Here is a 10,553-nt window from a genome sequence, read left to right on the forward strand (position 1 = left end):
TATTTGTAATAACATTATTTTTAAAAATGATTTCCTTCTTTCAGAATATGTGAGATTTCTAGTAGTTAGAAAGATTCTTTAATTTCAAATATTGTCAGTTTTTTAAAATTCCATTTTGTGTCATCTATTTTTCTAGTTTTATTGAGATATAATTGATATGCAGTGTTGTATAAGTTGTACACCATAATTTATGTACATAAATAATAAAGTGATCTTCATAATAAGTTTTATTAGCTTCTGTCATCTAAAATGGTTACATCTATTTTACTCCTTTAAAAAGATAGGAAGGAGAACATGGATGATAGCAATTCTTCCTTCAGTCCAGGGGAATTTTGCCCTCTCATTGGGCTTTTCGTAAATCTCACTGTGGCCATCGTAATTTACTTGGGTTATTCTTGTCTCTGGGGGGCCGCCTCCAGTGCTCTCATTAGCTAGTCTTGTACAAGGCTGGGTGTGGTGATGTTGTTCCCAGGTTTATTTTCCATTTTAAGGCAAAATAGCTTATTATTTTCAAATTATATTAGATTTCCAGCAAAATCATTCAAAAGCCATAGGGAGATATTGATCTTTGTTAAGGTGTCGTTCTATGTGTGTGTGTGTGTTTGTTTATTTTTGAGTGCAGAAAACATTCATGAATTTGTAAAATTTTCATCTTTATTGTTGAAAGTATTACAGGTGTTCCCCTGTTTCCCCCACTGAACCCCTCTACCCTGATCCCGCCGCCTCCATAGGCCTTCATGGGCAATGCAATACTAGTACGCACATAAGTTCTTCCCACTGAAATTTGTCAGTCTGTTGCATGCTACTGCACTGCATCTCTGGATCCTTTTTTTTTTTTTTTTTTTTTTTTTTTTTTTTTTTTTTTTTGTCAGTTTATTTTGTTCTTTAGATTCCACATATAAGTAAGATCACATGATTCTTGTCTTTCTCTGTCTGGCTTAATTCGCTTAGCAAAATACTCTCCTGATCCCTCCATGCTGTCTCAGAGGGTAAAAGATCCTTCTTTTTTATAGCTATATAAGTATGTTTATTTTTAAAGTTCACTGTGGAGTGATTATAAGTAAGGGACAAGTGGCATGTGTATGTCTGCTGTATGAATGCAAATCAATAAAATATATTAATACACATCCTAGTGGTGATATCAAATACAAGACTCATGACCTGGCCAGTGTGGTTCAGTGAGTTGGAGCATAGTCCAGTGTACCAAAGGGTTTTGGGCTTGATTCCCCATTGGGACACATTAGCTTTGGGTTCAGTCCCGGGTTGGGTCATATAAGGAAGGCAGCCAGTTGATGTTCTCTCTCACCTTGATCTTTCTCTCCCTTCTCCTCTCTCCAGAAAAATAATTAAAATAATATAGTAATAAAATACAAGACTCCTGTGTGTGCACACGAGTGTGTGCATACATGCCTGCGTGAGAGTGTGTGTGATAATTCACTGTGCTTGAAGTTAAAAGTCAGGGAGGGGTAGTAGAAAAAGTTGCAAAATAACCCTTTTCTTGAAGAGAATGTGCTTGTGCAAAAATACAACTTTCAGTGTTAGTTTTATATTTATATTTGATGGGAAAAGGGTATGGAAATGACTGTAAAGACACTTTGTCGGAAGGAAGTCTAGCTGCAGCTAAGAGAGAGAATCTTTGTGAATGCGGCTCATCAGCGAGTGTGCGGGGCTGCTTCCCCAGTCCTGGGCCAGGTCCCGTGGTGACTGCTCCCGGGCCAGACGCAGGGACCCATCGGAACGGAGCTCACCAGGCTTACCCCTCTCTGATTCTTGCCAACTTTTCTTTCCCACTTGGGTCAGCAATTTTAGGGATATGATCTTCTTGCCATTATTAGCTTTTTTTTTCTTTTGAGCTAATTATCTACTTGGATATGTTTGTCTTTCTGAAGTATTTTATTCTCAATTGATTGCACTGTTGTTTGCTTGACAAAATTAACTTGTGAAAAGATTGTATGAGTTATGGTACAGTAAATTATGGTGGAAGGGGAGAAAAAAATGTACAATCTGGGTAAAAAACAATAAGAGAATCAAAATTAAGTACAGATTTTGCAATTTTATTGTGCAGATTAAAAGATAAGTTCTAGCTCCTTAAAGAATTCTTCTCAGTCTAAGCAGAGAGCTTTGCATCTAATCAAAGCTGTCAGACACTTTTCTACATGGTGGCACATTGCTAACATCGCAGTGCTCGCATTCGGGCATTTAACTCCTGCTTTTAAGTAGCAGCGCAGCATTAACGGTGAGCTTCCTGGGGAAAGGAAACGCAGTCATTCCTGCTGGCGTGGGGCCTTTGTGGGGTGGTCCCGGCAGCAGGCTCCCGCTCTGAGCCCCTGTGTGTTTTCTTTCAGCGTGCCCCACGAGGAGCACCCCCACAGCCATCCACTCTATGGACACGGCGTGTGCAAGTGGCCAGGCTGCGAAGCAGTGTGCGAAGACTTCCCATCGTTTCTGAAGTAAGAATGCTTTTACACTTTCTCCTTTTTCGTAGCCATCCCCTCCCTCTCCTATGCTTTTCCTCCTATGATGCCTATTTGCTGGAGGGTGTCACATGACTGCTTTGAGAGGGACTGGACATCTCAGGGTCGGGCACACTATCTCGGGAATGGTGACAGCTTTGAGGGAGGCCTGCCCTGTTGAGAGAAAGGGGTGCACACGCCAGGGGCAGTGTGGTGCACTTATTAGGAAGAGCCTGTGCTCAACCCGTTTCCCACAATGATAGTGATTAAACATATTCTCCCAATATTCAACTTGCAGTTAGTTTTACTTTTATTCATGTCCCTACATGACAAATCAGTGACTGCTCATTAGCCTACTTTTCTAAAATTGGTGCCAGTTACTGGCCAGTGGCAGCTTGTTGATGGGGCCTCTTCTGTGTTTCTATACAAATGACTGTATACACACAAACAGTGGGTGCGTTGACAGCTTGATTTTTATCTTTCTATATGCTGTTGACTTTGGTTCCCATTCTTGTCCTTATGTGGAGAGTGCAGTAACTTTAATTTCTACAATTAAAGTATGACTAAAATTTGGGTTATCTCGTTTGAACCTGTAACACATGTCAAGTACCTCTGGAAGTTATTGATGTGTCCACCTGAAGTGAAATGCTTTGCACTGCAGCTTAATATTTCCCTTACCTGCTCTACATCATTGACATCTTGTAAGTATGTCGATAATATCGTTGAGTCATTGATATGTAGACTGAAAGTTAATACATTATGTTTAATATATTGCTATCCCATGGAACAATCAAATATATGTACAGATATAACTCCTCTATGTCCAGGTGCATGATGGTTTACAAATGGAGTGTTGAGGGCCTTCTCGCTGGCTCTTCTCTCTCGGTCACGTCTCTGGAGACAGACAGGCTGATTTCCGGAGGTGTTTGCCTGCTCTTGTGTGGACTTGTGTTGCTAGAACAATCTATTGTATCTTATGGACTTGGGTACAGATGTAGCACTAAAGTCATCTTTGAGGGAGAGCTAGTGTTACCTGAAAGACATTTTGGTGAATATCATGTTTTGATGCATGAATGGAAATCTGTGGATTTATTTCATAGCTTCCCAGATTTAATATTTCACTTTAACAGCACTATGTGTTCATTAAAAATGGAAGTACTCTCAATTTCTTAGGAAGAGATGCCTATATGTTTCTGAATATCAAGTCAAGATCGGTGATATTTTATTTTAAATTAAGCAATCGCACTTTGCAATTATTATGATTCAAGTTAGTGCGATTGGGCTTTGTTCTCTTATGAATCACTCATTATAGAATCTTTTATTGTTTCCTGATCATTTGCCAATTCCTATTTAGGTATTAAGAGGAAAAGATCTTTGTAGAAAATCACTTTTAAGTTCCATCTTGGTGCTGATTTCACTCATCTATAAAAAAACCAATGAACACCCATAGACAGGATTTATTTGTATAAAGTCTTTAGAACTGTAAAATTACTGTCAATAGTTTTGGTGACGTTTCAATTTCAGAGTCACAAGAAAATGGGTAGTTTTCCAATTTGACCCATTAAAAAAATTTTGTCAATAGCCAAAAGTATTCCCATTCTAACCTGCAAATCGTAGGTCATTTATTATGTGAGCAGACAATTAGGGGATACACATGCACCTACATACATATGTATATGTATGTAATTATGCAAAAGGATACCTCCACAAGGAGACGGCATAATTTTAAACCACATCTAGTACTAAAGAAATGAATCATAAGATTATTAGGATTGATGCCTATACTTGATATCTTAATAAATAAATAAATAAATAAAATAAAAACACAGCCCTCTGTTCACGGTATTCGGAGTCTGGCTTTTGTATGAGAGGTCCTGACAGATCCAGTGTAAAACCAGCTCATGTCTGCTCAGTGGGATTGGAAAGCCCACCACCAACCTGCAACCTTAGCTTACTTTCCCGCCCTTATTTATAGACTTACTTCTGTTAGAAGGCTTTTGTGGAAGCTCTAGACTAGGGGTGTCGAACTCAATCAGAGAAGGGGCCAAAATCTAAAATCCAGCCTAAATCGCGGGCCGAATGGTTTACTGAACAGTCATAAACTGTCATTGTGATGGAAACGCAGCGGAGTGCAGTGATGACAGCGCGGTGCGGGCCACATTGCAAGGCCTGGCGGGACGGATTTGGCCCGCGGGCCTTGTGTTTGACACATGTGCTCTAGACCCTCAACTTAAATTGGCTCATGCCAAAGAAGTGGTGGGGGATTCCGGGTGATAATTGGTCTCCGTAACTAGGAAGTCCAGAGGTTTATAGCCACCTCCAGTATGGCTGTGTCCAGAGGCCTGAACAAGGTCATTTGCACTTTCATTCTTTGTCTATTAGCTCTATTTTCTTTTGTGCTGCCTTCATTCTCTCCAAGTGGAGCCGACCGAAGAAGGCAGATGGACAGGTCACCGGTTTATCAATCCCAGAGCGCATGTCTTTCCAGAAAAAGTCCTGGGCAGACTGTCATAGCTCAGATTGAGCCTCGCTCTGCTCGGAGCCAGTAAGTGAGAGCCAGCCCTGCCCACCCCGGCACCGCAGGGTCTGGGAGGGGTGGGGAGACAATGAGTGTTGTGACCAGTGCAGGGAGAGGACATGCACAGAGAGGAAAGCTTCATTCCCATGGAGCTGTCCTGCTGGCCAGCCATGCATGACAAACTCAGGATTTTAATTTTCTTCTGCAGCATGATGCTAGCTCTCGGAAATTCAGTTGTCTTCAGGTTTCAGTCTCTTGCCTGCTGCAGTGGAAAACTAGTCTCCTGCAGACCCGTAGCCCCACATCTCGATGCAGATCGAGGGAGCACAGGGCTTTTAAGGAAGCCAACTTTCTTCCCAGTGAGCAGCTGGAAGAGCCACCAGCTTGGTTCAAACCACGTGGCCGCCTCAGGTGCCGTCCTGAAGTCATTGCTGCTGGGAGCGGTGTTCCAAGCACTTCTTCCCAAACTGCCAGATGTGTGGAGGGGCAGCCCCCGCTCCCGGCGCGTTGTGTTCCGTGCTCATCCTCCTTTGGCGGGTCGCGGGGCCTGAGCGCTGGTACCCGTGGCGCTTGGACTCCCAGGCGCTCTGCTCTGCTCTGCTCTGCTCTGCTCTGCCCGGATTTAGATGTTGCTTCATAGGTTTTCTTCACCGATGTTCTAATCTCCTGATTTTACACTCCCCTGGAAAGAGTTCGTCATTCAGTAGCCCTGAACCGTGCAACAGGCACAATCCCAAGTGCTTTTCGTGTTAGAACTCACTCACCCTCACACGCACCTCACAGTGATGCTGCTGAGGATTACTGTCAACCGACAGGCAGACCCTCAGTCACACAGCGAGTAAGAGGGGTCAGGATCCAGTCCCAGGCCTTCTGGCTTCGTAGCATTTGCTCTGGACTGCACGGTACCACCTGCGTAGAAGCAGTGATTTTTATTAACTAAACGCCTCCACTTACGGCCGAACAGTGCGCTTTATGACTGTATGCTTTCCACTTACAGAAAGCAAGCCGTGAAGAAAGGCAGGCGGGGCAGTGCAGCCACTCACTGCTAGTGTGATTGTGTTGTTTGTGCGGTTACATTGCATCTTCGGCCGTGGTGGCAGCCTTAGTTTGGGGAGATGGTAGCAGGACGCACATCACGTGGAGAGCCTGGCCCATACTAACACTTTTAAAGAATATTAGTACTTCTTTTAAAGAATATTAGTACTTCTTTTAAAGAATATTAGTACTTCTTTTAAAGAATATTAGTACTTCTTTTAAAGAATATTAGTACTTCTTTTAAAGAATATTAGTACTTTTAAAGAATATTAGTACTTCTTTTAAAGAATATAAGTTCTTTTAAAGAATATTAGTACTTCTTTCCAAACATTCACACATTTCTGACCTCCACCCTGGGGAGGGGTTGTGACTGTGCACAGCCTTGATGTGGCAGAAAAGCCTTTTCCTAGTGACTTTTAATCACTCGTTTCTGGTAAGAATCCCGCATGGTGGAGTGTGGTCTCGGGGCAGGGGGCGGCAGCGTGTTCTGCCAGGACCAGGCAGTAGCCATGAGGGCACAGCTCTCCCGGCCATGTGAGCAGAAGCAGCCGTGGCCACACGTGAGGGTGCCGTGGCCCTGAGACAGATTGCTGACCTCTGACACGGTGGAACTTTGGCATCATCACATTTTTAGCTGAGAAATCTTTTTGCAGTTCCTTGGTCATTGCTGCCCAGTGTTATTTTTGTTTGAATTCACAGTTTATTCCTGTTTGGGGTGTCCATGCGTGCGTTACCGTTACTTCCTGCACCAGCAGCTGCCTCGGGCTGGGCTCCTGCCTTCCAAGTCCATGTGAGGGGAAAGTGACTTTGATGGTGACTGTTTTCTGCTCTGTTGCTAGGGTGCTACCATGTAACTTCTAGGCCAGGATCAGCTGTTCAAATCCCATCTGACAGTAAAATGCCACTGTGAACTGAGAGAGGGGTTAAGGGAAGGGACTGGAGCCTAAAGATGATATTATCTGTCCCTCCTGAGAAAGAAGTATTGTAACTGTTGATAAATAAAAAGCAGAGATTTGACACTTTCTGTTACCATTCTACAGTGTTTATTCCCGAGGTGAGGGCCACCAGGCTGGATTTCCAAGATAAACACTGCTCATCCCACCACTCTCCCTCCAGCTCGCAGGCGCTTTATCAGAATCTGCAGACACCACCCCTCTGTTGTACACACTTATTTCCCTGTTTTTTCTCAAAACAAGTTACAGTTTTACTGTTGATTTTTAAAAATCTATCAGCCGTGAGTTACGCTGTGGCTGTTGTGTTTGTTAGAAGTGACTGTGCCAGCAGGTGCCCGAACGCTAATGAAACCAGCAGCCGCCCGCCTGGCTGGCATCTGCGGACAGAAAAACAACAACAAGTCAGGGCGGGCGGGCGGGGCTCCGGGCCCTGCTCCCCTGGGGCAGTTTGTTCCTTCCTTCCAGGCTGAGCACAGTCTTCACCAGTAAAACATGGATTTGTAATTCTCCCCTTTTTCTTTTTAAGATGGGGCTCCTCCTTGGCAAGGTAGAGAGTGAATTTGAAGTTAAATCATAACCACATTTTCCTGTTTCCCACTTAGAATGTAAAATCAGGTGCAGACGCTAGTTTCACAAATACAGGTCCTCTTAAGTGCTTGGGAAAATATCCCCTTTTCCCTAGATTTTCTTTTAGCTAATCATTTGTATAGCACCTAATAAAAGTGTAATTTGTAGCCTTGCTTAGTATCTATTTGAAGTAAATTTTTGGTGCTTATTTTATTGTTTCCATTGTTTGGGTTTTTTTTTCTCCTGGAAAAAAACAACACACCATGCAAAACAAAAATGTATTTGAATATTGGTGAGATGCATATTACTTACTGAAGCCAAAGTAAATTTTATACGTGCTCTAATGGGCCTGGGCCGCAGGGAAAGAAAGGCTGGAAGAAAGTGCCCGAGCTGAAACTTGGAGCCTTTGGAAAAGGCTGAGGGTTGTAGACAGGAGAGGACATTTCATTGCTAATTTGCTCTAAACAATTTTTTTCTGTGAATTTTACTTCTCGAAACTGTGAAGAATTTTATGTGAAAGAAACTACTAAGTGCTTTCTGTAATGTTTTCACAAGTGTTTTTATCATGGTAACATCTTGTTTACTTTAGTTCCCTGCCTAAAACTACTTGGAACATGTTAAGAAAACATTTCAAGAAAGCCTGGACAAAGAGGCTTTTGTTTAACAGCCACTGTGAGGCTGGGAGGATCACAAAGGTGTTAACTTTCAGCCCCTTAAGCACTTCCACATGAAATTCCAGCAACTCTGTTTGTGGTTTTGGAAAAACAAAGTGTATGTTAAAGAAACCAGGTATATGCTAATACATGTCGAAAGAGGCCGGATATCATAAATTGTTTCAAACCCATTGGTGGCTCTCAGTTTGCATGCCTGGATGTTCTGCATGGAAATGACCCCTAGTTAGTGCCGGAGCCGGAGCCGTGAGAGGCCTCGCCGTCTATGCACATTGAACCCCAGCCCACAGCATGCCCAGTCTGACCATTACAAAATGAGCTTAATATTGTCATGAGTTTGACTTTTCCGCGTATCATGCATTTTTGAGTCATTTTAGAAAAATAAAAATTGGATGGTACCAAAAACCTTTTCCCCCTTAAAAAGCCTCTCACATTTCTGGCATTGTTCAGGAGTTCAAGACCTCAGAGGTCAGAGTGGCCTAAACACCACAGTGCCCTCTAGTGATCTGTAACGTCTTAGATAGAAAAGTTCAGACAAGTTTGCCAGAAATAACAGGCCCAGTGCCGCCAGTTTGCTCTAAAAGAAGCAAATAACATTTGAATGCACTTTTTTTTTTTTTTTTTTTTTTTTTTTTTTTAGCAAACAGAGTTTAGTCAGAAATGCAAATGAAATGAAATGATTTTCTTGCAGGCTGTAGAAGCATTAGAAGAATTTTTTAATGTCTACGCCTGCAATTAATTCTACATACCCCTGCCTGTGTGCAGACAGGCCGTCACTGTGGACACACTGTGTGTTCGTGTGTCGTAAGAGCCAGTAGGTGTTTCACGTGGCCTTTTCCGGCATGTGATTAGAAGGCATTACTTAAAAGACAGGGATCATCTCTGCTCCGCACTTTTATTGACACTGTCTACCCTATTACGGCTACGTCTAAGTGGTAAAATTTATTATTAGCTGTAGTGTCACAAAAGTCTGAGACAGCGATTTTCCTTTCAATAAAAGTAGTTAAAAACCTTTTAGAAAATCCATAATTTTGATTGCTGGTACTTCATAAATGTATAACTGGTACTTTTTAGCTGTCTCTTTAGGGAAAAATGAGTTTTATCACCTGCAGTACCTGGGTTAATGAAACCGTGAGCTGGAAGTTCGCCAGGATGAGAGATGAGATCATTCCAAGACCCTAATATTGGCAACAGGTCGTATAAAAAGCTCTGATTCTTGAGTGAAGCATCATTAGAATTTTTAGCTATTATTTTATTTAAATTGAGGGATTAGTTAGTTGTCATTTTCAAAGTTTCTGTACTGGTGAGATTCTCATCTGGCAACACATCCAAACCCAGTGACCTAAAAACCTGTGCGGAGCCAAGAGAAACAGAGCCGTGTCCATCAGTGCCGAGCAGAGGAATTTCCGTGCTTCGGATTTCAGCTCCAGTTCCTGTTCAGCCCTTTACAAATCACGACTCTCAGCTCAAATTTGAAATAATGCTGCCTTTTTCCCCGGGTTCCTCCTGTGTTTGATTGTTTGTGGATATTAGCTGTCCAGGAAATCCCATACTTACAGATATAAATCCAGAATGATCTTGTTTTTCCGCAGCCAGCCCAGGATGTATGAGACAGTTATGATGATTTGTTAATTCTGTGACCTGTGTTTATTTTATGTGCCGGCATCAGCGGCTGGAGCAGTCTTGTGTCTCGCACACAGACAGCAGCACTAGACCTTTCCTTTTCTGCTTTGGTTTTCTTTATTTTGTGGGAAGTTTTTTTTAATCTCCCACTGCCTGTTCTTTTCGCACTTCTTCACATGGCGATAAGCAAGCGAGATACGGTGCCGGCTCACTCCAGCCCGGCCCATCGAGGCCGGTCTCTGGAGACAGACGTGGGAACCGGGCACAGTCTTCAGATGTGTGTTTCCATCCATAATGTGTCTCGACTATGTAGTTCTGTCTCATTTTCGTGGTAATATACAATACATTCCCCCGGGAGATATATTAACCCTCATATTTAATATGTGTTTAGGTGGAGTTCTGCATAAAATAATAAAATTGCCTCGTGGTCTTGACGAACCAGTCACCAAGGTTAGCATTCTTCCCCCTCCCCGCTCACTGTGCTGTGCAAGGCGCCCTGCGGAGCCCCCTTTCCCTGGGGCCGCCTCTGCCTGCGGCCTGCTCCCTGCTCCTGCCTCTGCCTGCGGCTCCGCTCCCCGCTCCCCGCTCCCAGCCTCGGCGTCCACTCACAGCCAGGAGATGCGGCCAGCTTTCTGATGTATCAGCTTAGGATGGTTGTAGGAATAAATGGAAACGGGGGCAGTCTACCAAAACATTAAGGAGGGATAATGGAAACTCAGCCCTGCCAGGCACA

The 10,553-nt window shown here is 43.1% G+C and overlaps 1 protein-coding gene across 15 annotated transcripts in view; it reads left to right on the forward strand.

Moving 5' to 3' along the window:
• FOXP1 (forkhead box P1) overlaps positions 1-10,553 on the forward strand; it is a 525,702-nt gene that overhangs the window by 475,064 nt on the left and 40,085 nt on the right. For 14 of the 15 annotated variants that reach the window (XR_006741059.1, XM_045578936.1, XM_036430549.2 and 11 more), the window contains one exon: positions 2,346-2,450. The exons of the other annotated variant lie outside the window; for it this stretch is intronic. Coding sequence is in view for 13 of the 14 variants with exons in the window: in XM_045578936.1 (XP_045434892.1) it covers positions 2,346-2,450 (105 nt within the window). In the remaining variant the exon portion in view is untranslated. The remainder of the gene's footprint in view (positions 1-2,345; positions 2,451-10,553) is intronic. 15 annotated transcript variants of the gene reach the window in all.

Source organism: Pipistrellus kuhlii, unplaced genomic scaffold (assembly GCF_014108245.1).
Source record: "Pipistrellus kuhlii isolate mPipKuh1 unplaced genomic scaffold, mPipKuh1.p scaffold_m20_p_11, whole genome shotgun sequence".
Classification (NCBI taxonomy): domain Eukaryota; kingdom Metazoa; phylum Chordata; class Mammalia; order Chiroptera; family Vespertilionidae; genus Pipistrellus; species Pipistrellus kuhlii.